Source organism: Rhinolophus ferrumequinum, chromosome X (genome assembly GCF_004115265.2).
Source record: "Rhinolophus ferrumequinum isolate MPI-CBG mRhiFer1 chromosome X, mRhiFer1_v1.p, whole genome shotgun sequence".
Taxonomy (NCBI): Eukaryota; Metazoa; Chordata; class Mammalia; order Chiroptera; family Rhinolophidae; genus Rhinolophus; species Rhinolophus ferrumequinum.
In genome coordinates, this window is record NC_046284.1 from 6,369,403 (window position 1) to 6,396,662 (window position 27,260).

At 43.4% G+C, this 27,260-nt stretch overlaps 1 protein-coding gene across 2 annotated transcripts in view; it reads left to right on the plus strand.

The window, feature by feature from the left end:
- The first annotated feature begins 285 nt into the window (after positions 1 to 285).
- MECP2 (methyl-CpG binding protein 2) overlaps positions 286 to 27,260 on the plus strand; it is a 58,503-nt gene continuing 31,528 nt past the window's right edge. The window contains exons 1-2 of one of the 2 annotated variants that reach the window (XM_033112260.1): positions 291 to 442; positions 5,356 to 5,479. In XM_033112260.1, the coding sequence (XP_032968151.1) occupies positions 5,454 to 5,479 (26 nt within the window). In that variant the 5' untranslated portion in view covers positions 291 to 442; positions 5,356 to 5,453. Of the gene's footprint in view, positions 443 to 5,355; positions 5,480 to 27,260 lie in introns of both variants that reach the window. The other variant, XM_033112169.1, reaches the window with a different exon arrangement.

The window sequence follows — 27,260 nt, forward strand, 5'->3', positions numbered from 1 at the left end:
CCATTAATCCTTAATATTCAAATTCCTCCCACTAAACCAGCCCCTCAGTGCCCAAGCCGCCTCTTTTTCCCAAATGACGGCCAACGGCAGCCAATCGGCAGCTGGGCAGGGGGTCCGCCCCCTTTTCCCTGGCCAGAATGGACACAAACTATCGCCAATTGGTGGCTCCGCCGCGGAGGACCCGCCCCGCCCCGATCGCCGCACCCAATGGCAGACGGGCTCGCGGCAGCGCCGGGGGCGGGACGCGGGCGCGCAGGTGCAGCTGCGCGCAGTCCGGCCGGGAGGGCGGGGCGCGACGTCGACCGTGCGGAGTCCCGGCGTCGGCGGCGCGCGCGCTCCCTCCTCTCGGAGAGAGGGCTGTGGTAAAAGCCGTCCGGAAAATGGCCGCCGCCGCCGCTGCCGCGCCAAGCGGAGGAGGAGGAGGAGGCGAGGAGGAGAGACTGTGAGTGGGGCCACCGCGGCCGCGGGCGGGGACCCTTGCCGAGGGGCGGGGGGTAGGGGCGGGACGTGGCGCGGGAGGGGCCCGCGGGGTCGGACGACACGGCTGGCGGATGGCGTCCCTCCTCTTTACCCTCCCCCTCCCGCCGCCGCCGGTGACGGCTCCCCCCTCGGCCCGTCACCCGCACTTGCGGGTGACCGTCCTCGCCCCGGCCTCCCCGGGCCACCTTCGCCTGGCGCCCCGCTCTCTCCCGCCTTCAGCGCGCATCCCGGCCCCCGGCCCCACGGGCGCCGCTGTCGCTGGGGCTTCGCTTGTCTGGGCTGCGCGCGCGTCGTGCCCTTCTCGGGGCTTCGGGCCCGCGGCGCCGTCGCGCGCCCGCGGCCCCAGCCTCTCCCTGGATCGCGCTCTCCCCTCTCCCTCCCTCGCGCGCCCCCTCTCCCGTTACTCGGCCCCCCCCACCGGCGCGCGTGCGCAGTCCGCCTCCCGTCGGGAGAGTGCGCCACAAGGGCTCCTGCGCTCTCACCCCCCATCTTCAGGCTCTGCCTCCCCCTCCTTCTCGCCCATTCCGTGACTTTCTGCCCCCATTGCGAGCGAGTCGGTCCACCATCTCCTTTCCCATCCAGCAGGAACAAGTAGGTGGGAATTTATTGTCCACCCACAAAAGGGACTAGACATTGTGTTCCTGGTCCCACAACTCATCCGAAAGAGGCTGTTCTAGTTCCCATCGGGAGCCGTGGATAGGGGACTGTTTGTCCGGCAGCACCTGAGGCTCTTCAGTGGGAGTGCGCCTCCAGGGTCTTTGGGGTTGCGGTGGCCTCAGAAATATGAGCGTCCTCCCATCCTCCCCCCTCCGCCGGCGATCTTCCAGTTACATAAGTGGAGTGGGACACCGTATGTAACGGGCTCCCGTAGTCCTGGACGCGTCCTGCTCTAGATCACCAGTACCATATGGGGCAAGTTCATCGCATCGCTGTGGTTCCTGTCAATTGTCTCTGAAAGTTTATTTTCTTTTTAGTTTGGTTATGCCTGACTCGCCCACACTGAAACTCAGGTGACTTTTACATGGTGTGGCAATGTGTCTGTGGTTTTGCGCTGAAAACTTAAGGTCATTGTGAAGAGTCTAAAAAGAGTGCTCTCACAGAGGAGAGACCCTTTGCGATATTGCTAAGTATGGCTCGGAGAGGGGGAAGCTTGCTCTGGAATACCTCTGTGGCAGTCGTTTCTGTTGTGTGTTCCGTGTGGATTGGTCACAGCAGAAATGGGCTCAACCACAAAATTGATATTCCTGACTCATGGTCAGGCAGATGTGTGCTTCTGGTTATTTTTCCAGGAACAGGAATGGGCTCTGTGGAGCCATTCACATGTTGTGTCTGCTGTGTGGGATCAGTACCCCAAGTTGTGAGACGGTAGGATCAAATTCAGGGGGTGGTTGGTGATCCTGGAACCATCCCTACCGGCGTGCGCTGATGCTAAGTGGCTTAGACTTCCGGCGTGTGATGATGCGAAGTAGTTTAGACTTGGTAGGACTCTCCCAAGTTACAGGCATTTGGTCATGCTAGAAAAACGAAGCGTAGTCAGGCCTTGGTAGTAAAATTCATTGTTAATGGCAGTTAGTACTCTAGAGGAGAAATTTGGGTTTCATGGCTGGAATTTTCATCTGGATCTCAGTAATTGCAGTTAACAGTGAGATTGAGCCTGGCCTCTTGAGTCTCTTGAAATATGCTAGATCCTTATTGAAAATACAGGGTCTGGATTTTTTTAGGTCTTCTGGGAATTTCCCCCAGGGATTTCGGGGAAATGGGCTTATTTGTGGGCTTTTTAGGACTTGCACTTCAAATCCCAGTGGGGAAGCCTAGAAAACACTTTTATTTCCTTACCCACACATGTCAGAACTTTAAAGGGCACAATCAATCTAGTAGAAGTACAGTTGATTAAGTAAGTCGCCACAGAGCACCCATTCGTACATGTCAGCTAAGTGGCCTGTCACTGAGGTACATCCCGTCCAGAACACAGACACGCAAGCCTCACTTGACAAAGATTCCAAGGTTTGTACATCTGAACCTGAGATGTCACTGGACAAGGGCTTTGCTTTGTTTTGCCGTCGTTGGCAATGTGTTTGCCTCTTCAGATGCCCTCCAGCCAGCTGTTTGTCATACCCCTAGCCCTTTAAACAGCACAGGTAGCTTCCAGAATATAGTTTATCTGCGAAGTTCCTGGTGGTGTGTGAAGTAAGCATGTCCTAACAGCTTGAAGAGACCTTCTATGGCTTTCTTGCTCATATTGGCCTATCATGCTGTTCTATTTCTTACTGTTACAAATTTGCCTGGAATGCTTTAAACCGAGTACCAGGTCTTTGTTTCACCTGGCAAAGCATGATGCCGTCAAACCGTACTCCCAACTTTTGGGCTGTTTGTGTACTGGGGGGTGGGGTGGGGGTTAGAATACAGTTTTGCATTCTATTTGTAATTTCCAGTCAGAGCCATTGTTTCCCTGCCTGCCCTGCCGCTGAGTGGCCGGATCTAGTGGGGTACGGAGGCGAGCTGTGGAGTTGGACAGCACAGCTGGCTAGATGAGTCCCATATGATGTTGCCCCCCACCCAAATACTCCTTCCCCCACGTGGAGATCAAATGAGAAACTCTCTTCTTTAACTTACAATAAAGAAGAGCAGCGTTAAAATTGTTGGTTCCCGTCTCAGGCCCGTTTTCGCTGCTAAGGTACCTGCCTGGGACTGTTTGCATGATAAATGATGTGTCTTGCAACCAGTCATCTTTTCTAACAACGAATATCAGAAGAAATCTTTTAATTGGCTCAGAGCAGTTTGTTGGAAGGCTGCCTGAGAGTCCGTGAGAGAATAACAGAAAATGTTTGACATTTGTAGTAACTAGTGTTTTAAACGCACGGGGGGTAAAAGAACAGCCCTAGACTGGCGCCGAGTTGCAGGGAGTGTGGCAGGACACCTGCTTGTTTCCACTGCCCTCTGTTATGGTGACATGCGTGCAGACCAGCCTCCTGTGGCCAACAGACACAACCGTTTTTCTTGGGTAGAGTATTACTGTCACTCCAACGGAAGGACCTTGTCCTCAGTGCTTCTGTAACAGCCCTCTCTGGGCAAACTGCCATTGTCACCACTGTGCTTCTCCCTTGTTTTGGTTAGGACACACGTACATGGGTTCCTCTTCCTTGGACTCACACAAAGGTTGCGCTCTTCTGCCTTTATGTACCCTCTTCTGCCTTTCTCTTGCAAGGAACCTTTGAACTTATTGAAAACTTGATTTGCATGCTATTGCTTAAATACTTGGTTCTACCACTTTGATGGTAGATAGGTGTGTAGGGGATCTGAATGGAAATGGGAATTTGGGGGCAGGCAGGGCACCCCCACTCCTATACCAGGAGAAGGCGGTGGCCATTCCATTAGAGGCCTTGGCCTTTACAGCTTTTTCAAGGCACACCTGTGTTGGGTCTGCTGGCATATGGATGTGTCCTCACTGTAGCTGTTTTGCTGTTACTGCAGAAGTCTGGACTCGGGAGCAAGCCTGAGGAAGTGGTCACTTCTCTTCCTTGCCTAAGAACCGGGGCTGTTATATATATGGACCTGCAAATCACTACTTTATTGGGTTTTCACCTAACTGCTCTCTTTCGCTGGCTCTTTTACTTCTCCATAAACTCCTTGAGTTAATCAGAGATCTTAAACTTTCAGAGTTGGAAGGAACCTTAGTCCAGCTCCGTCAGTTTACAAGTGAAAAACAACTGTGGCTATGAAAAGCTGTGGCTTTTCCAGGGCCTCCCAGCCAGGAGACCAGTATGATTTTTATTATATATTAAGTTGGTGCAAAAGTAATTGTGGTTTAAAAGGTTAAGAATAGTTGCAAAAACTGCAGTTACTTTTGCACCCACCTAATGGCTAACTGAGTAACACTGTTACCTTGACTTTGGGATTTCAAAGCATTCTGTGACTCGACTGTTTAAGAGAATTATAAGGCCTCACTGCACCTCAGTAGATAATTCTAGGAACTATCCTGCTCGTTATAGACCAGCTGTAAGTAAAAGACTTGGTTGGTGTTGCCCTTCCTCTGAGTTTGATTACACAAGTAATTATTTGTGTGAATATTCTCTAAGTTGTACACGCTAGGCTTTTTTTAGTCTAAAGATAAAAGTGCTCCTCTTGGGCCAGCGAGGTATTAGAGATTAGCTTATATAGGCCAGTTTAGGTTTTAACAAGGAAATAGTGGTTATCTTGATGATGAAAAATGTAATGACAAAAGTCCTTTTTGAATATGTACTCAAAAGCAAAAGAGAAACTGTCAGATTAATAACTCAGTCTGTTGAACTTGGCGACTTGCTGATCTGAGAAGCTTAAAAGTGATTGCTCTGAGACAGACTTTTGGAGGATGGCTTTGGATCTCCCGGGGCACTTGGTGTCCACTGGTGCTGCTTCTTTCTCTCAGGGTTAAAGCCCCTTTCCACGATGTTACAGCGGCTCGTTGCAGCTTCAGCTGCTTGATAAAGAAGGGAGACTTTGCCTCTGGATTTCACATGTTCTTTTTGGGATGACATTTTAATGCTGCATGTTCTCTTGAACATGTATTCTCTCCCCGAGTATTTCTGTATGACGTGGTAGAAGAAATACTTATCCGAGATCACCACTAACGGTACGCTTTATAGTGTCACAGAGTCCGTCAGAGGAGGCAAGACCTGTCATAGTGTCGATTCTAACATGCATGAATCTTTCCTTTATTTTAGCACTGTGTGTTATGTGCCAGTAATTTGCAGTTTATCCTTTGTTTCTAGCTAGGTAAGCCGGGAAATAGCATAGTACTTTGTCTATATGTTTATCTTCAAAATGTCCCAAATAGCCCTGGGAAAAAGGTCGTGCAGCACAATGGGGGCTTTCAACTTACGATTTTCTTTGTTTTAGGCTCCATAAAAATACAGACTCACCAGTTCCTGCTTTGATGTGACATGTGACTCCCCAGAATACATCTTGCTTCTGTAGACCAGCTCCAACAGGATTCCATGGTAGCTGGAATGTTAGGGCTCAGGTAAGTAACCTTCCTTTTTTTTTTTTTAGTATATGTCCTGGTTTGGCCATCTGTTTTTAAAAAAAAAAAAAAAAAAAAAGGAAAAAAAAACAAGATATACTACTCTTGGACAGTATAAAAGTACCCCAAAGACTAAAGACATAACTGTGCCAAACTGTGCCATATAATAAAAAAAAGTCACTTCCCTGAGCCCTGAAAGGTCAGTTTGGGTAGGGTTACTTGGTAGCCGCAGCGTGATCTGGGGGCGGGCGTCAGATTAGAGCCGGAACTGGTGATCTGCAACTTCAGTTCACCTTGAAGCAGGTCAGCTGAGCTGAGAGTGCTTTGACTGAGCTCTTCACCTGCCGCTGCTGCTGTGGCCCAGTGGTCTTCAGCGGAGCGCTTTGTTTGCTTTCGTTTTGGGTAAATAACTTCCTGGTCACCGTTAGTGAGCAGTGGTACCACGCACTTTCAGATCCGGGGACCGGTGTGTGGTCCCCTAGAACGATGGCCTCCTGAAAGCTGTCACAGAACAGTGGAGCCCATGGCTAATGGCATGTGCTTGCTGCACTCCTCCCACGGGCACTACAGAGAGCAGCACCCAGACGCACGTCTGGCTCTTGAGACTCTTAGAGCAGAATGAATGCCTTTTGAAACGCTGGGGATCCAAGCCATTCGAGGTCTGACACTCAGGTGCTTTATTGGCCGCACTTTTGGCTACTTTGGTGCCATTGTGTGGATTTTAATTTTGTAAAATGAGTGGTTCTTTCATTTCTCAACTGTCAGGCTCAATATCTCAAGCTTTTAAAAACAATCAGTGGTCACTCCACATTTGTTGTTTTGACACCTGGATTTTCAACCATTCCATGTGTTAAGGCAGAACATTCTCATTGAATTTTTCCATTTCTTTTCCTGAGGAAAAAATGTGAGCTTACCCATATGCTGCCATTGCGATTCCAGCTGAGACTCCCAAGTAACACTTTGTTGTGTCTCTCTAGTGGTTTCTGACACCTCAGTCTAAAGCTGTGTGGACATAACAGATAACTGACTTAGGGACTCCGTGAGGGGCAGGGTTCGGGGGGAGGAGAAGAGAAGGTGTGGACGGAAGGGAGGAGCATTGCACTGCCTCCAAGTCCCAAATTTGGTTTCACTCGTGATCCTGTGACTCAAATTGTCATTCCCTTTTGCCGCGGGATGTACCCTGGGCCCTGCTGACAGGACGTTCTTTGTATGCCAAGTATTTATGCTGGTGGGAGTTGTGTGGCTGGCGCTTTGTGCATTGTCTCAGAAATTGTGTGGACTACATGTAATATGGACAGTGAATGGGTTTCTTCTGGTAGATAGTAGGCCTGGGGGGTGGTTAAGGTTTTTAATAGTCTTTTTCTAAGATCACGAATGGATTTTATAAAACAGGCCATGATGACTCTATACAATTTCTTCTAAGAAATACAGAAGAGATGTTTTTTAAAATACCTCTTATTATTTATGAATGGGAACGACATGGCCATTTGAGCTTCAAGGAACTTGGAAGGAAATTCTCAAAGGACAGAACCTGTCTTTAGTAGATAAGTGCTTGTATCTTCTTATTTTTCTTCTTTTCCTTTTAAAGAAATTATAAAAATAATACATGCTTTTGTGGAAAATTCAAACCTTTTTAAAGTATATCAAGTAAAAAAGTGAAAGCTCCCTGTTACTCTCTGCGCCCACTACCCAGAGTAACCACTGTTAGTTCATAGCTTAACCTAAAGCCTTCCGAATCTTCTTCTCAGGCTATACAAACATGCACCTTTTGTATTTTTAACAAAACAAGGATAGTATTATACGTATTCAGCATCTATCCGTACGGTACATTTCTGTATGCCTCATTTCTGTTAAATACCAGCGTGGTCTGGTGCCGACTTTCTGTCATGCATTGTCCCCCTATTGATTTTCCCAGTGGTTCGCTATTAAAGAGACTACTGGATTGAACATCCTCATGTGCCTGCCAGTCTTTCGGAAGAATGGCTGCCCAGACTTGGAGTTGCTGGTGGGTACCACCATGTTGTCTTCCAAAATTGCTGTCCCAGTTCCCACGGTAGTCTGAGAAAGTGCCACTTCCCCACACCCTCCCAGAATTGGATAGCCATCTTTTAAATGTGTGCTCCTTGGGTTATCACTGAGGCTAACCCTCAGCATAAATATGTGGTGTACAGCCCTCGGTCATTGGCCATTTGTATTCAGTCTTTGCAAATTTTCTCTTCATGTTCTGTATTCATTCTTCCATCAGGGTATTTTTAAGTGGATTTGTAAGAACCCTTAATGTCTGTCATCATGCAGATGTTTTTCCTACTTTGTCATATATCTTTTGATTCTGCTTGTCTTTTTGATACAGAAAATTTGTTATGATTTCTTCTTTTGCTTTTATACTTAGAAAATTCTTTCCTACTCTAAGAACATGTCAATATTCATCCATATTTTCTGTTTTCCTAAAACGATATACTATTCATACATACTACATATTTGATATGTACAAAAGGATCTTATAGGTAAGTTACCCTCTTTGGTGTGGTTTTCAAAAGTACCTGTATTTGTATGTGAGTTTAGGATGGGATGAGGTCTAGCTCCCACTTAGCCAGTTGCATCATAGCTGTTTGGTGAACGAGTCATCCGGTCTTCACCTTCATCGTGTACTGACTTCAAGTGAACAACGCATCTCTTACTTTTTTCTTTCTGTATTTTTTCTTTGTGAGGCTTGATGGCAAGCCTGTTAGCAGATAATTATTTATTCATTGATCCAGCAAATATTTGAGCCCCTGCTTTGAGCCAGGGGTGCTGCTGGGCCCTGCAAGTACTGCCTTCTCCTTGACTGCGGGCAGTGCTACAGAAGGGGGGGGGGGGCCAGTGGCATGGCTACAGTGCTTATTCTGGAAGACTCAAGGAAGTAGTGGATCTTCACAAAAGCAGGTTTTAGATAAACTCGGAGGAATCCAGAGAGTGTGTGTGTTGTGTGTGTGTGTGTGTGTGATTCTGACATATAAGTTAGAGCTTTAGGGTAGGTTGCAACATAAAGCATAGTTTGTTTTATAACTCATGTAATTGCAGGCTGGTTTTTGTCTTGAATTATGATGAGGGCTTTTTGCTGTTGAAACAGTTCTATATTCAGCTAGCTTGGTTGTTATGATAGAATAAAAGTTGCGTACTGATAAAAATGGTAATTTTCTCCTATGATGATTTTGAAGCTTTTCTGTAAAAGCTGATAAAAATAAAGACAGGCTTTTGGTTAATACATTCTTAGGGGAACAAGTGTAATTTTTCACAACTTGCAACATTTAAGTCTAATAAATACCCTCAAAACTGAAGTGGAATCCTGATTTGGATTGAAAATATTTTTTACTTTAAGAAAGGATATAAATGACTTGTGATTAAGGAAAAGGCTTCTTGTATAGGCAGGGTTTTTTTTTAAATGATTTTTTTAATACTGTTTTTCCCCAAAAATAAGACCTAGCTGGACCATCAGCTCTAATGCGTCTTTTGGAGCAAAAATTAATATAAGACCCTGTATTATGTTACATTATATTGTATTATATTATACCCGGTTTTATATAAGACCCGGTCTTATTTTAAAATAAGACCGGGTCTTATATTAATTTTTGCTTCAAAAGATGCGTTACAGTTGATGGTCTGGCTAGGTCTTATTTTCAGGGAAAGACGGTAGTTCGGTATGTAGTGCAGAATGAAAAAGGTGGTATAAAATGTTTAATGGTAAAAGATCTCCTTGCCACCCTGTCCCCAGATATCCATTTCTCTCCCTGGAGGCAGCCATCGTTATTTCTTATTAATCTGTGTGTGTGTGTGTGTGTGTGTGTGTGTGTGTGTGTGTGAGATTTTTAACTGGTGATAAAATATACATAACATCAAATTGACCATTTTAGCCATTTTGCGTGCACAGTTTAGTGGCATTAAGTACGTTCTCATTGTGCAGCCATCACCACCATCCATCTTCAGAACCCTTTTCATCTTGCAAAAGTGAAACTGTCCCCATTAAACCATAACTCCATTCCTCCCTCCTCCCCCAGCCATTGGCCCTCACCCTTCTCCTTTCTGTCTCTGAAATTGACTGTGCTAGACATCTCATATTATTATATATATTTTACATATGTGTTTATGTACGTATTTATGTATACAAAAGCAAGGGTGTGTGTGTGTTTATGCCAAGAATAAAATGCTGTGCACATTTGCAAAGTTTGCTCTTTTTAGTTACTGTATCAGGTGTCCGTTCCTGTGGAGCTATATCATTCTTTTTAAGGGTGGGGTTAGTAGTACATTATGTGGGTGCACTATAATGTAACCAGTTTTCTATTGAGGGATACTTATGTTTCCCATGTGTTTAATTTGATGAATGCTGTGGTGAATAGTCTTTTAAATATACTATTTTGCTCACTGCCGACATTATCTGTAGGAGAAATTCCTAAAGATGAGACATGCTGGGTCAAAACTTTGATAGATGCTGCTAAATCAAGGGTGGTCTTTTAATGGCACCGTTTTAAAGGAAAGACTACATAAAGATAAGCATACAAATTTATGACTGCAAGGCTATTTGTAGAGATTAGAGAGCTGTTAATTAGGCTAAGAAGACATAGTTTTTAGCAGTTAGCACTAGAAAGCAAAACTTCAGAAGCTTCCGTTTCATCACACGTGACCTCGTGTGAGTAGAACCTGTGAGGCAGGACCCCTTAGTTGGCAAGAGGAACTCCAGCCAGTTCTCCTTTGTGAATCTTGAAGAAAAAGGAGCATTTTGATTTTGCTGCTCTTTGAAGTTTCAGTGGCTCCTTGGGATTCCGGTTTGAAGAGTGTCTGTGGCTGCAGGACCTTCTGTCTCGTTTGAATTGTAATATGCATAAAGAATAGTATCCTGGAAGTGTTCAGGACCAGGCTGCTGTTGCTTCATTTCTCTTTCTCTGTCGTGCTCTTCACATAGCAATACTTCATCCATTTACCCTGTGCTCACTCAGCATCTATTAGGTTCTGGTTACCGTGCTAGATGTTAGGGACTGCCCTCCTCTCGGCGACCTTAGAGTCTAAAGGAAAATCCAGATAGGCAAACGAGCCATTTCTTTACAAGGGGCTAAATGCTACAATGGACAAGTACTGGCCACTGAGGGAGTGCATAAGCATTAGGGAGGTCTGGCCCACCTAGATGTAGGGGTGGGGTCAGGAAAGACACTTCTTTGAAAAGTGACCCCCAAGACCTGAACAATAAGGCCACATTAGCTAGTCCCAGAGAAAGTATGAGTGGAGGCGAGACCAGCACGAATGAAGGCTCGCACAAGAAGAAAACTTGTTTGCCCGGGTCAGAGGAGTTTGGGGTGCGGAGGTGAGACAGGAGGCGCGAGCCCGGCTGGGCGCTGGGAGCAGTTCCGTTTGCAGAGTGTGGTGGTAGGCAATCAGACGCAGCCGCACCAGCTGTGCCGAATAGGCTCCGCTTTCCTTCCCAGCTGCATCTCCTCAGACGTCCGTGCCCCGGAAGGTTTTGCGAGGTGCCCTGGCCGTCTGCCCTGTCCCCTGTGCCCCCCTCACTCACTGCTCTGGAGGCCGCCTGCCCGAAGCTGACTTCTCACCCACCCATCAGGCCCCTGGGGCTCCCACTCCAGGTCTCTTCATGGAACCTTCCATCCCTCCACTTCTACCCCACAAGACCCTGGGGGACCCGTGAGGAGAGGGCTCCCCCTTTTCAAACACACTTCATTTTCGGCTACTCAATACTGAGAGAAGGGCAGGAGCGTGAGGCAACGATGGTACCAAATGCATTGCTTAGTTCTTCTGATTTTTACAGATTCTTTTTGACCGAGAGTTTCATGGTGAAGGAAGCAGTGCATAAGCAGCTTGTTCCTGGCTTGTCAAGGACTAGTTCCACCCCCACAGGCAAGCCACTGGAGGGCCCGCTGTAACCCCTGCAAGCCTGGGCTAAGGGGGTGGGATCAGAGCCCCTCAGCACTCCTCCGTGTGCCTGCCCCTGAGGTCCTTCCTTCCCGCGGTGCTCCGCTCCTGTTCCTCCTGTGCCTCTGCGCTCTGCTCATGTGCCAGCTACTTCAGGTACTTTCCGCTCGGACTTGGGAAACGTTAGGACTTTGTGCAGTTTACACCAGCCTCCTTTTCTGGAACTCAAACGTGACAGCTCCAGCGAAATGCCAGCCTGTTGCTGCCCTGCCTCCCCAAGATAGCCAGTTCCCCAAAGGTGATGGGGATACTGGCCATGCAAGACTTCTGCTGAGTTCCGCATGACTAGTACGGAACACTTGAAAGAGTTTTTGCAAATGTACGTCACATTCTGCAACTCACTCTTTCCACTCAATAGTCGGCTTTTGAGCCTGGTCCGTGTTGCTCTGTGCACACCTTCATTCATTTAACCTGTCTCCTTGTGCTGTAGAAACATCTTTACAGCAGAAGCTCCGCCAGAGCCCTGAGGGACAATGAAATGGTAGAGAAATGAGGATTGACATCTGGTTTATGTTTACGTCCTTGGGTCCGATTGACCGAGAAGATATTTTTATTTCTATGTTTGTTAAAGCTTTCCACAAAAAAGGAATCCATTTTCTAGACTTATTAATATGGCAGTTCGAAGGTTTTATTTTTAGATTTGAAAGAAAGCAAAGCAGGCTTCTGAGATATGCACATTTCCCTTCATTCCCATCTCCTTTGCAGCATTCCACAGTGCTGCTAAAACATGAACTTGAGCACTTTTAAAGCATGAGCTGACTTTCTACGTGTGAGTTATTTTTGAAAATACTAAAGCGTTTTGGTTTTCTTGGGCTTCTAGTGGTACTTAAGTTTTGACATTACTTTGATAAGTTGTCTTTTAAATTTGTCTACACATATTTAGTAACTTTTTTTTTAAATATAAATTTTCATGTTTCTGGTTTTTGTGTTTTTGTAAACAACAGAAGGTATTAGTCCATATTAAGTACTAATTTGCTCTAATAGTTTCAGCTGTTTTTGGAATTACACTTGGCAGAAAAATAGACAAACATCTGCAGTTGTGACAGTTTGTCTTTTCCTTTTAACTCCAGAATAAACATCTCGTGAATTTTTTCTAGGCTTGTAAGAACATGGCAATGATTAAAGTTGTCATAATACTTAAGTGGTTAGGGAAGGTTGAAAGTCTTTTTTTAAGTGGTATCACCCAGTAAAAAATATTAATGTAGATTGTAAGCAGCTGCATAAAATATCTTAGCCACCTTCCAGGTTGTTTAAGATAAAGCAAACAAACAAAAACATAGTATTTGTTAAGTACTTTATGTTTTAATTACAGAAGTAAAACATCATTGTAAAAAAAATTAGATGCATATGGAAATCACTCTGGAAATTCCACCATGAGGAGAAAACGGCTCTTACTATTTGGTGTGTACCTTTCTAGACCGAGGGTTCTGACGCAGGGGTTCTGTGACCTTGGATGGGAAAAGCACTACTCGATCTTTATTTTCACCAACCTCTCATTGAAAATGCAGATTTCCTTCAATGACAAATGTAGGCAAGGAAACCCTTTGGTAGCATTAGGAGTGCCTGTGACTTTGTCACCAGTGAAGATCAAAGATGCTTTCATATCATACTATATAGTTGGAAATACACATTTGAAATACGGTTTGTGCTCATCGCTACTTCCAACTTGGGGTAGTTATTAGACCCAGCTGTAGATCTGGTTATTTAATGGTTTACTAAAGAAGCACATATCACACTAGCTGCAATTATCAAGGTATGTTGTTAATCAATTTCTATGCATTTTATTTTATGCATTTCAGAACATTCTTCTGAGGAGGGGTCCAGAGGGCCGAAAGGGTCCATGGCAGAAAAAGATTAAGAACGCCTATTGTGTACATTATACCATGCAACTACAAAAAGAAGAACAGCCAGCACTTGACTAGTCATTATGTGGGGGAAAGAGACCAAGGAAAGCCCTAAAGCACAGGTGCAATAAAGGGAGACAAAATGACATGTAAAGCTTAGTTCAAATTATTGCATCAAATATTTTTATGAACACATTTAGTGTTTTACAGGTATCATGCACAGTGTAATGCAACTAAAACTGTTAAAGAATTCTTAATGCCATATAAATTGCTTGGTAGATAACAGCCTAAAAGTTACCTTTGCTGTTGGCATTTAAAACATCCTTCTGGACGCTTCTGTATGCATCCATGTGCATACGTGCATATTGTTTTAGGTAAAGGGGATCATACAGTATGTGCTGGTGTAACTTGCCTTTTTTCCTCAGTGATATGCTGTAGATATCTGTCCGTGTCAGTAAAAGTAGATTTATATTATCACTTTTCCCTAAAATGAAAATAGCTTAATTATACTTTCTAATTATAAAATTAATATCTGTTCAATGAAAAAAAATTAGGAAATATAGAAAGAGGAAAAGTAAGAATTGCTCATAAATCTGCTGTGTACAGATAGATAACATCTGGATGATATCTTTACAGCTTCGTGTTTAATGACCACATGACATTTCATTGGTGGCGACGCCTTGATTTAATTAGGGGCATTTCCATTGTCTGTGTGTTTTCATTGCTCTGAATGACAGGTATGGCTGTGTGCTGCCGATTCTACTCTGCCTAAATCTCTGAGCTCCCTCTTCAGCCCCACATTCGTTGACCTCTTCAGTATTTCCACTTGGGTTGCTCATAGACATCTCAAAGTTAACAAGCCCCAAGCAGAACTCTTGCATTTTTCCCCATTCACATCTACTTCTCCTCCTGTCTTTTCTATCTCAGTAACAGCATCAACGACCACGCAGCTACCAGTCAAATATTCTAGGAGCTGTCCTTGATTCTGCCCTTTCCCTCATCTTCCTCTAATTCGCCAGGAAGTCAAAAGATGCCCCAGAATCATCTCCACTGCTGAGACCTCCGTCCAAGCCACAGGTCACCGCAGAGGGACGCGGCAGGACTTGGGGTGATATATTTTACAGCTTCCTCGCTGACCTTGGTGAAGCAGTCTACATTTCCTAAGACGATTTGTTACAGTGACACTCGATTCTAAATTATGGAATTGTTCCACATTTAGTAACTTTTTCATCTGGCCAATATAGTTCAGTTTAAGTACTGAGTTCCTTGCTGCTCCGTGCTGAAGGGTCTGCAGTTCATTAGGCTGTCATCCAGCCGTTCATTTCACGATGGAGTCAGGTGTCTACGGTACCCCAGGCACTGTGGTAGGCAGGCTGTGGGGTCACTGACACACATGGGTGGGACCTTTCCTCCTGGAGTGTACGTTTAGCGGGAGAGACAGACTAAATAATTCACAAGTAATTACGTAATTACAGTGGGTTAAGTGCTCTGAAGGACACGTATGGGGAGGCTCCCTGGGATCACGGGTAACGGGGGGACAACCCAGCCTTGGGAGGAATAAGGAAGCTTACCCTCAGGAGGCAGTGAACACGAGTGTTGGACAGGGCTTTTCCAAAGAAGAGCTTGTGGGAAGTCCCCCACCCAAGCGCGGCAGGAGCTTAGCCGTCTGAGGCACTTAAAAAGCCCCGTGTGGCTGGAGCCCAGCAGGGCTGGGGGTGACAGAGGTGCGGGCACAGGGGCCGACAGGCTGGGTGCAGGGTTTTTGACGTCCACGTCAGAGCAATAGGAAACTATAGAGGCTCAGCTGGTTTGGGATTTGAGTTTTTATCAAAATATTGCAGCCGCTCAGTAACAACATAACCTTTCTCCAAAGAGGTTATGGTGAAAACAACAGTCTGCCCCTTCCTCTTCCTGTTCCACGACCCAGAGAGGACAGCTTTTAACTATTTCTACTTTTATTTCCTTTAATGGTTACCTTCAAAACGAACTCATATGCTTAGATATCTTTCTTGATTTGCCAACTGTGGGAAATTATATGAGCTGAAATGAAAGAGGAAGACAGCTTACATCACCTCCCATGTTGAAATTCATATTCACCTTTTCTCTGTAATTTTAAACAGTGGTTACTGTTCCACCAGCTTTAGTCTATGTGGCACTTCTCCTCTGTATAAGATGAGGATATGAATGACCCTGCTTTTCCTTCCATGCGCCCCCACTTCTACTTTCTAAAAACTACACTTGATCATTTCCATTCTTATGATCATTAACGGTTATGCTCTGCCCTGCGACCACATCCAGTGGCCGGAGGTTAATTCTGAGGTTGCAAACCAGTCACCTCATTGACATTACACGTGTGTAAACTTGCTCACCGCGAGGCCTGCTGTTGTGTGCGAGGATTCCATTCCCTTCTTCATAGGTCTAGAGTCACAGTCACTGGACCACTCAGAGAGTGACCAATCAAGGACAGATGGATTCTCTTTCTTCAGACTCGCTCACCTGCCGAAAAGTCTGGCCAGAATTTAACCTGCCACATAGTTGGACCTTGGCTTTCTTGTATGGCTCCTAGTTTTTCCCACTGTTTCTCATTACCTTTCACCTTTGTTTAATAGTATTCCCTGATCTTGTAAAATCCTCTCAGCCATGCTGTTTCTTTCCTGCGATTCTGCGTTTCTCACCCCCAAAGGCCTTCCTCTCCGAGCTCTCTGTCCTCCTGCAATCTGGACAAATACTTATTCTCTAAGTTGTACACAACTGCCACCTGGATCTTCCCTTCACTGAACTCTTAGGTTGGAGCTGCTGTTTCCTGGAACCCATATCTTTGATTTAGTCCTTGTTTTCTGAAATACATCTTTAGAAAACTTGCTGAGATAGGGTGCGTGGGTAGTAAACTGTAGTGGCCACCATTGTTGCTTAACCCATACCCATTTTCCACAGAACCCTGGTATTATTCATCTTTCTACCTTATTCCCAACTCCAGCAAGGGTCCTGAAGTCATTCCACACATCGCATTCCCTGGGCAACTGTTACAGATCGAGGTTGGACCTCTGATCTCAGTTGGTCCGCTCAGACTGAAGGGGAGGGCTTCGGTGGCGTGTTCAGAGGAGACTGTCTTTCCCTCACTGGCCGTAAATAAGGAAGGTGCTACAGGCAGCTCTGGCGTAACCTGACTGAGGGAGCAAGCCTGAGAGCGAGAGCTGTGCTTCCTCACCGAGGACAGTGCAGTAGAGAGACGGGAGGAACCCAGGGTCTGCCCCAGCTCTGGGATTCCAGTTATGTCAGACAATACATTTTCTCATTGTGTAAGCAGTTTGAGTTGGCTTTTCTGCTACTTGCGACCAAAGACATTATAACAGACATGTCTTTTGCTCTTCTGCTCCATTGGTTAAGCAAAGGATTCCAACTTGAAAGTCATTTTCCCTCCTAACTTTGAAGGCATTTCTGCCATTGTCTCCTAGAATGTGGAGTCACTAATGAAACAATCTAGTTACAGTTCTTTTGTAAGTGGCCTTCTTTTCTCTCTTCTTCCCTAGAACATTTTTAGGATCTTTTTCTTTAGTGTCTTGTAATTTCATGAGAATGTATCTAGAATTGTGTCTTTTTCATTCATTGTGCTAGGGTCAATCAGAATATTGTCGATTTTTCTTTTTTTAATAGGTTAGCTTCCATCCTTTCATTTTCTTTCTTATAGAAACTCCTGTTAGCTTATTTTGGACTTATATTGATTCCCTGTCTTGAACCTCTCTCATAGTTTTCTTTTTTCTTTTTCTTCTTTTTTTTTTCCTCTGAATTTTGGAAGATCTCCTAGACTTTCTTTTCTGCCCCTTCCGTTAAATTCTTTATTTCAGCCCAATTTTTTTTTTCTCATTGTGAAGCCTGTATGCCCACTATGTAGATTCAACAATTGTTACCATTTTGACATATTTGCTTGGTCTGTATAGATACATGCATTTTTATACCCTTTTGCTGATCATTTCAAAGGAATTTGCAGACAGCGTAGCATTTCATCCCTAAGTACTTCAGCATACATCTCAAAATAAGGACAACTTCCGATATAAGCACAATGTCCCAAGCACATCTTTAAAAATTAATGATAATTCTCTAATGTTATCAGACAGCCATTCCAAATTGTGACTTCCCCCAAATGTCTCTTACAGCTTTTTTGGGGGGGAGGGGGTAAGTAAGCGATTGAGATTTATACCTTGCATTTGCATATGCTTCCTTTGTCTCTTTTAACAAAAACAACCTTCCCACCTTCAGTCAATCTTGACACTGACTTTTTGAGGCAACCAGCTCAGTTGTCTAATAGAAGGCCCACATTCTCGATGTGTATCTTTTTTATCCCTTATATTGTAAATGAGAGGTTAGATCTGCAGGCTTATTAGGTAACATTTGGGGCAAGAATATTTTATATTAGCATCGGACTGGCTGGTTCTCCTGTGGTTCCTGATGCTACATTTTACCACTTGGTTGAAGAAGGCAGTGACTGCCAAATCTCTCCATTGCGGATGTACAGTTTTCCTGTTGTAATTGATAAGGAATCTGTGGTGTGATGCTTTGGCACCATGTGAAGATCCTGTTGCCCAACAGCCATTCACCTAATGATTTTAGCTTTCATTGATAATCCATGTCTGCATCTGTTACTGTATTGGGGGTTACAAAATGATGGGTTTTCTAACTGTCATCTCTTCTACATTTGATACTGGCATTCTGTAAAGAACTTTCCCTCATCAAGTAAGGAGGAGCTATATTTCCTCCTAAAAAGACAGTATAAATGCTAAACCTTTGCCTTTAATTACTAAATGAATTACCAAATTCTAGAGGAAGGAGTTAGTATAATTAATCATCATGTCAAATGGTGGCAAAATATTTATTGTTGTGTTTTCTCTTTCATGTCAATATGACCTCATGAAGTTTTATTTATTAAATGTTTTACAATTCAGCTGTAGTCACTATTCTTTTTTGATCAAATTATTCCAAATTTGGTTAGTGAGAATCCCTTCAAGCTGGCACCTGTGTCCTCTTGGCATACCCTCATTAATTAGTCTTGGAGCGATTCTTTGCTTTCTGGTATAAGACATTCCATCCAACATGTTTTTCCTGCCCCAGAACTGGTTCCAAGAGCTCTGGTTCCTTTTAGTGGGGAATTCTATTTAGAATCCAAGAATTGGGTGCTATCTGCTCATTCTTACTGGGTAACATTGTGTCTAGGCCCTTTCAGTGGAAAAAGCTAGAAATACATTGGAAAAAAATTTTTTTAAGTCATGGATATATAATGATGTCTTCAAAGGAAATTTAACATTAGAGGGTTTGTCTTTATCCTTATACATCTTTTTCTTACACTGAAGATGTTGATTTCTAATTAACATTAAATAGTTGCTTATTTGTTTTATAATATACATAAATAGTTATTATACCAGTATCACTACTAACAATACAAATACTGAATAAAGTTTACAATTTCTTTTTGTCCTTAGGCTATATTTTACTGAGGATGTAAAATCAAGTTTATTGTGTTCAAAAGTCGCCTGGGGAATTCGCTTCTGATGGTAGTGAGGTAGCTCATTTTGCTGCTCCTCTTACAGATAACAGTGAAAAACTCTGGACAAAAATTAAAAAAAACAACTGTTTCAAGGTACTAGAGAGTGACTAAAAGCAGGCAGAAACTGGAGGGAAGTTGATATTTGGAAGAAGGGAACGGTTGGTGAATTTCCTGTCCGTGATGGCTTTTCACCTGTCGGTCCTGGTCAGTGCTGCTGCAGGGAGGCTGAGACTCAGATAGAGACCGTCACTCAGGGGTTGAGGAATCAGAGGACAGCGTTCAGGGCAACCACAGCAGCTAGAAACTTGAGGGCAGAAATCCTGGAAAGTAGCCGCAGGCAGGGGGCCCAGCCTCTTCATATAAACTCTGCTAAACTCCGGCGAAGTACAAAGAAATGAACAGTGATTTTAGCTGCTGCCCACCTTAGGGCAGAGAGTTTGGAGTTTGAGTTCTACCATGTTAACTGCCTGCTAAAATGAAAAATCGGTATTCGTCATAGGAACATAACAGAATCCAAAGTTTGACAGTGTATCACTCACCAGGTCTAGACATTTGAAGAAATAGGAAAATGTGACCCTTACTCAAAAGCAGGGTTAAGCACATTTTTTTCTTAAATAGTAAATATTTTATGTTTTACAGCCCATCAAAAGTCTCCATCAAAAATGCACAGCTCTTGTGGTGGTGTGCAAAAGGAGCCATGGACAGTATGTGAACAAATGGACATGGCTGCTTTCCAATAAAATTTTATTTACAAAAACCGGCAGTGAGTCAGATTGGGCCTGCAGGTCATGCTTTGCCCACGCCCATTTAAGAGAAAACCAATCAATGGCAACCTACCTCAAGATAACTCAGCTGTTAGAATTAGCAAAGAAGGATTTTAAAGCAGTTGTTGTAACTATGCACAAGGACATAAAAGAAAATATGCTTATAATGAAAGAACAAATCAGTAGTCCTAAATCTAATAATACAATAATTGGGTTAAATGTAAATTAAGCATTTCAGTCAAATGGCAGAGATTATAGGCTGGAGTAAAAAGCTAGACCCAACTATAAGATAAGCACTTTCAGTGTAAAGTACAGCTATATTGAAAATAAAAGGATAGAAAATTATATACCACACAAACAGTAAGCATAGAAAAGCTGGAGTGGCAATATTTAATATAATAAATAGCAGACCTCAAAACAAAGGATATTACCAGAGACAAAGAGACACATTTCATAATAATAAAAGGGTCAGTTCTTCAGAAAGACATTATCAGTCGTTAAATGTATATGTGCCTAATTACAGAGCTGCAAAATACATGAAGAAATATTGGCAAAATTAAAGAGAGAGAGATAAATCCATAAGCATATTTGGCAATTTTAATCCCTTTCTCTCAGTAATTTATAAAACTAGAGAAAAAAATCAGTATGTAGGAACTCTGAACATTACTAGCCACCTTGACCTAATTGACATTTATAGAATAATACACTTAGTAACTGCAGAACACATTCTTTTCAAGTGTACATGATAACAATTCAATGTATCATTTGCTGGACCATAAAACAAGTCTCATTACATTTCAGAAGCTTGAAATCCTACAAATTATGTTCTGTGCTTAAAATGAAATTAGAAATCATAACAGTAAGATCTAGAAAAGAACCAAATATTTGAAAATTAAACAGTACATTTCTAAACCCATGAATCAAGAAATCATAAGAAAAATTAGAAAAGATTTCAAGCAATAATAAATTATAATGAAAATGCAACATGTTAATATTTATAGAATGCAACTAAAGGAGTACTTAGAGGGAAATTTATAGCTTTAAGTGCATTTAATAGGAAAAAAAGAAAAGTATAAAATTAGTGATCTAAGTAAGATTCTACCTTGAAAAGCTAGGAAAAGAAGAGCAAAGTAATCCCAAAGTAAGTGGAGGAAGGAAAGGTAGTGATAACAGTAAGTGCAGGAATCTGTGAGATAGAAAACAGTAAAAAAATAGAGAAAATTAACAAAGCCAAAAGTAGTTTTTTTTGACTATATCAACAAAGTTGATAATCCCTTGGCCAGACTAATCAAGATAAAAAGAGAAGCACATAAGTTACCAATATCAGACACAAGAGGGGATATTACTAAAGCCTCTTCAGACATTAAAAGGATTGTAGTAAATGTTATAAACAACTGAAGTTGACAACTTGGATGAAATCGACAAAGTCCTTGAAACACAGGATCTTACGTAAACATACACTTCTGGAACATAGAGGAGGAAGAAACATCATAGCTTGTTATATGAGTCCAGCATGACCCTGATACCAAATCTTACAAAGACATTACATAAGAAAAATTATACACCAATATCCCTTGTGAACATAAATGTAAGAATCTTAATAAAATAGTCATGAGCCGCATGTTTTGGTCAATGATTGATCGCATATATGACAGTGGTATGCCATATAGCCTAAGAGTGCAGTAGGCTCTACCATCTAGGTTAGTGTAAGTACACTGTATGTTGTTTGTATAATGAAATTGCCTAACGACGCATTTCTCAGAATATATCCTCGTTGTTAAGCAGCACATGACTGACTGTATTTAGCAAATCAAATCCAACAATGTATGTGTAAAAAAGACAATACATCACAGCCAAGTGAGACTTATCCCAGAAATACAAATGTGGATTAACATTCAAAAACCAGTCTGTAATTCACCATATTAAGAGAATAAAGGAGAAAAACCATATAATTATCTCAATGAATATGGAAAAAGCATTTGATAAAATTCAGTGCCAATTCATAATAGAAACTCGGCAGATTAAGAATAGAGGGGAACTTCCTCATCTGATAAAGTGCATTTATAACAGAGCTACTAAAATGTATTTAATAGTAAACTATTGAACATATTACCCCTAAAATCAGGGAAAAGACAAAGAAGTCTACTCTTAATACTTCTATTCAATATTGTACTAGAGGTTCAATATTGTACTAGCCAGTATGCTAAGGCAAGAAAAAAGATACAAGGCATTAATATTAAAAGGAAGTAAAACTTTCTTTTTGGAGGTAATGTAGGAAATTTGAAAGAATCTACTAAAAAGAAGGAACAAAAGAGGAACAAAACAAATCAACTAGAACTGAAAAGTGAATTCAGCAAGGTCTCAGAATACAGAGGTCAATTATACAAAAATTAGTTGGAAAAGAAATTTACACTGTAGTACCATTAGGAATAATTTGATGGAAAATGCACAGTCTGTACGCTGAAACTGAAAACATTGCTGAAAGAAATTGAAGACCTAAATAAATAGATATACCATGTTCATGGATGAAAAGACTAATCTTTACAATGTCAGTTCTCCTTGTATTGATCTGTAGATCAAACATAATCCCAATCATAACTATGGGCTTTTTTATAGAAGTTGACATGTTGATTCTAAAATGTATATGGAAATCCAAAGTACCAGGAATATCCTAAGCAATCTTGAAAGAGAACAAAATTGGAACACATACTACCTGACTGACTGACTGACTGATGTAAATCTACAATAAGCAAGACTTCCTGGTACTTGTATAGGGATAAACACATGGTTCAATGGAATAGAATACTCAGAAGTCGACCTAACTTATGTGATCATTTGATTTCTTAAACTTGTTTATTTTTAAGTGTGTTTTTCCAGGACCCGTCAGCTCCAAGTCAAGTAGTTGTTTCAATCTAGTTGTGGAGGGCGCAGCTCACAGTGGCCCATGTGGGGATCAAACTGGCAACCTTGGTGTTAAGAGCACCGCACTCTTAAGCAACTGAGCTAACCAGCCGCACCATCATTTGATTTTTAGCAGAGGTGCCAGAGCAGTTCAGTGGGAGAAAGGAAAGCCTTTTAAGCATATGGTTCTGGATGATAGCAAGTGATGTCCACACCAGACAAAAATGAACCTTGACCCTATCCATATTAGCTTCCTAGGGCTACCGTAACAAAGTACCACAAACTGCATGGCTTAACACTGAAGGTGTCTGCAGGGCACGACTCCCTTTGAAACCTGCAGGGGAGTCCTTCCTTTCCTCTTCCTAGCTTCTGGTGGTTTGCTGGCAGTCTTTGGTGTTGCTTGTCTTGCAGCTGCATCACTCCAGTGTCTGCCCGTCGCATCATGTGGCATCCTTTCTGTTTGTGTCTTCACGTGGCAGTCTTATAAGGACACCAGTCATTGGAATAGGGGCCCCCCCTACTACAGAATAACCTCATCTTAAGTAATTACATCTGCAAGGACCTTATTTCCAAATAAGGTCACATTCTTAGGTACTGGGAATTAGGACTTCAACATATCTTTTTTTGAGGAGGACACAATTTAACACATAACACTACGCACCACACATAAAAATTGTTCCAAAGTGGATTATAGACCTAAATGTTTTGAAAGCTAAAATATATAGCTTCTAGAAGAGAACATAGGAGAATCTCTTTACAACTTGAAGTTAAATGATTCTTAGGCTACAGAAAGCAATAACTGTTACAGGGAAAATGGGTAAATTGGTCATTAAATTTAAAAATACTCTTCAAAAGATACCATTAAGAAAATGAAAAGACAAATGAGAAGATAGTTGAGGCAAGTCAGAGAGAAAATAAAGTCATGTATCTGACAAAGGACTTGGAATATGTAAAGAACTACAATTCAATCAAAAGGCAACCTATTTTTACAAGGTGACAAGATTTTAATGCGTAGTTACTTCAGAAAGGAAGACTAAATAATGACCAGTATACCCATGAGAAAGTGCTCAACATTAGTCATCAAAGAGACGCAGATTAAAATCACAATGAAATACCACTGCACCCCCAGTGGAATGGCCAAAACTGACAACACCAAATCTTACTGGGGATGGGGGGGCCGGGGCTGATTGGGGGGAAGTGGCGCCAGGGAGCTTTCTGTGGCCCCGTTGTCTTCTATCCTGACGGGGGTTTAGCTTATGCAGGTGTGTACAGTTGATAGAACTCATCGAATAATACACTTGAGATCTGTCATTTCACTGGATGTAAATTTTACCTAAAAGAAATTTCAGGGGCAGCTGGTGAGCTCAGTTGCTTAGAGCGCGGTGCTCTTAACAACAAGGTTGCCGGTTCAATTCCCCACGTGGGCCACTGTGAGCTGCGCCCTCCACAACTAGATTGAAACAATTGCTGGACTTGGAGCTGATGGGTCCTGGAAAAGCACACTTAAAATAAATAAAAGTTAAAAAAAAATTTCAACTCTCTTTAATGATACGCATGCTGGAGTGTTTGGGGGATGAAGTGTACTGGTGTGTGAACTTTGAAATGCATCAAAAATAAGATGGCTTGATGGATGGATGGGTGATGTCTACGACGGTAGACTCTGTCTAGGTGGTGGGTATGTGGGTGTTCTCTATAGAGTTCCATTTTTCTATTTGTTAGGGAAAAGCCACTTGGAGTAATTCTCTTCTGTGAGGTTATGTGATTGATTTGATATACAGTTAGGTTTATTTGTTTTCAGTTTTGTGGTTTGCTTTTTTTCTCTATTTTTGGGATACATAAAGTATTTAATGGGTCAAAAGTCTAGCCTAATTTAATACAGGGAATTGCTACTTCAGTGATCTTTGTTTAGCTATGATTGTAGAATAACAAAATGTTACGATTATAATAGTGATTCTTTGTATTAATAGCCTATATGCACATTTTACCTACAGGCAAACAACACACATGGTTTTTGTAATTCCCTTTTGTTATATTCTGATTATATTTATTAAAATGCAGTTTGATATCTGTTGAATATAGTATAATAGACTTGAATTGTTTTTGTCTGTTTTGTTTCGTTTTGTTTTGTTTTGTTGTAAAGCCAAGCCTGCAGAGAAGGGTATACTCAGAAGTCACATTTCCGCCTCTCTCCCCTCCATCCTGTTTCCCGAATCCCTTATAGGTGACTTGTTACTGGTTTCTTGCTCATCCCTCCGGCGTTTCTGCCAATAAATGTATATATTTTTATTTCTTCTTTTTTCTTACAGCGAAAGTTAGCATGCTGGATGTAGTGTTTTGCATCTTGTTTTCAGTTTCTTCTCACTTTGTCTGTCCTGAAAATCACTCCCTATCAGCATAGCTACCCTGCTGATTATGGCAGCGTGGAGTTCTCCCTTCCTCAGTCTCCGTGTTCCTGCTGCGCAGACTCTCGCGGAGAAGAGCCGTGCTTTAGTCAGGCAGCTCCCTGTGGATGAACATGTGGGTCCTTTTCAGTCTTTTCATATTGTAAACAGTGCCACACTTTTGCTTTGGATTTGTAGCTAACCCGTTTTTCATCTCAGAACTCTTTTATCGTCTGTTTATTTCTTGTGGACATTTTGTTCTGGTTTTATGGCTGTATTATCTTCTAGAGTTTCTCCAAGAATGTTATCTGTTTCATCTAGGGACAGAATTGGTCTCTCTTCCACGTTGCTGGGTCTCTTCCCCTGAGCCTGCAGAGCCCTTTGGTTTGGGAACAAGAGGCCAGGGTAGCTGGCCCTGCTCCAGTGGAGTTGCCGGTTTCCTGTGGGGTCTCTCACCTGAGGGGAGGTTTGGAGTGGGAGCTCTGTGGGGAGCAGGGGGGTGGCAGATGGGTCAGCCCTCACGCCATGGACCCTCAGAGGCCAGAGAGAGGTGGCCTTCCCCTGGGCTGCTGCCAGATGCAGATGCACCAGGAGCCCTGGGAGGAAAGGAAGGTTTCTGGCCGTCAGAGAAAGGGGCACCTGACTATTCTAAGTGGGCTCTGCTGCCCAGCCCCAGTGCCGGCAGCCTCGTCTAGCAGCTCACTGGAAGGGCCCTGCCCCGAACCTTCTGGGTCAGAACCTGACTCTGACGGTGGGGACTCATTTGGACATGAGAGTCTGGCGGGCGCTGCTTGCCCGTGATCTGCTCTGAGGGCCTCTTTGGGGTGTTAACAGGCACGTAGGCTTTCGTTTCCTTTGTAGCTCCCTTGTAGTACATTCTGCTCTGTTCGTTAGTCAACATGTTCCTCCTATTTCCAACATCTAGAAATTTGTGAAACGTCTCAGCTGTTCGAAAGTCCCTGCCTGCCATCATCTCTGTCGGAGGTTTCTTCCTCTTTATGCATCTGTACTTTGTTTCTTTGAGGTTTGAAGGACTAGGTAGTAAATGCATATATGCAGTGGGTCATCCAGTGAAGAATTTGTAGCTGTGATGCAGGGAACTTTATCAGAGGTGATGGGGACGAGGCCACATCGGAGGGGTGGGTGGCGTGTGAAGGCGTGGAGTGTGGGTGTAGACAGCTCTTCCGGAGAAGGTTGGCCGGGCTGAGGACGAGAGAAATGGGGGCGAGGTCAAGGGTGCTGTGAGATTCCCGGGGGGCTTTCTCAGGTGGGTGGCTGCGAGTGTGTGTGCGTCGGGGGGGATGGAGCCTGCGGAGGAACCAGGTCCTTGCCCAGAGACCCCTGAGGCAGGCGCTTCCTCTCTGGTAAAGGTGTGAGGGTACAAGGCGCAGGGATCCTTCGCGAAAGCTTAGGAGTCTGGTGAGAGTTAGAGCTCAAGTAGCAGCTGGGGAGTTGATGGGACAGCTGCAGCAAAGGACCCCAGACAGGGTGGCTTACAACAGCAGCAGCTTACCGTGTTTCCCCCAAAATAAGCCCTAGCCGGACCAGCAGCTCTAATGCGGCTTTTGGAGCAGAAATTAATAAGGTATAAAGACCGGGTCTTACATTAATTTTTGCTCCAAAAGCCGCATTAGAGCTGCTGGTCCGGCTAGGGCTTATTTTCGGGGAAACACGGTATTCTTGCACAGCGCTTGAGGCCAAAGGTCCAAAATCAGGGTCCCACAGGGCCCACTCACTGCGGAGGCTCTAGCACACGATCCTTCCTTGCCTCTTTGAGCAGCTGCCAGCTGCCTGGCAATCCTAGACATTCCTTGGCTTGTCGCATCATTCCAATCTCGGCTTCCATCTTCACTTGGCCTTCTCGTGTGTGTGTTTTCTTACCCTAAATCTCGGATGGTCTCATCTTGAGACCCTTCACTTCATTACTTCTACAAAGACCCCTTTTCCAAATAAGGTTGCATTTATGTGTCTGAGGGTTAAGACATATACATACCTTTTGGGGGCCAGCGCTGAACCCACTGTCGAAACCTGCCCATATCCAGGATGGAAGGGCCCAGGGAAGGTCCGAATCCCCACAGAACAGTTGTTTCCAGTGAAATCCAGGCTCTGTAAGTGGCAATTCAGCCCTGTTCCGTGTAGCGTGACCATCGTAGTTCAGCAGACGGCGTTCACAGGAGACGGAATGAGACGCTCCTCGCGTCCTAAGTCTTCACATAGCACCCACATCACCTTTGGCTGGGTGCCGCAGTTTGGCACCTGCAGTAGGACAGCCCTCGTTATTCGCTGGAAACTTCGTGTGGTTCTTAATAAAATCGAGTGTTCCCTTAAGTCCGTTCTCATACTTGTGTTCCTGGTTCTATGACTAGACATGGAAATGAAACATTTAAAAAAGTTAAA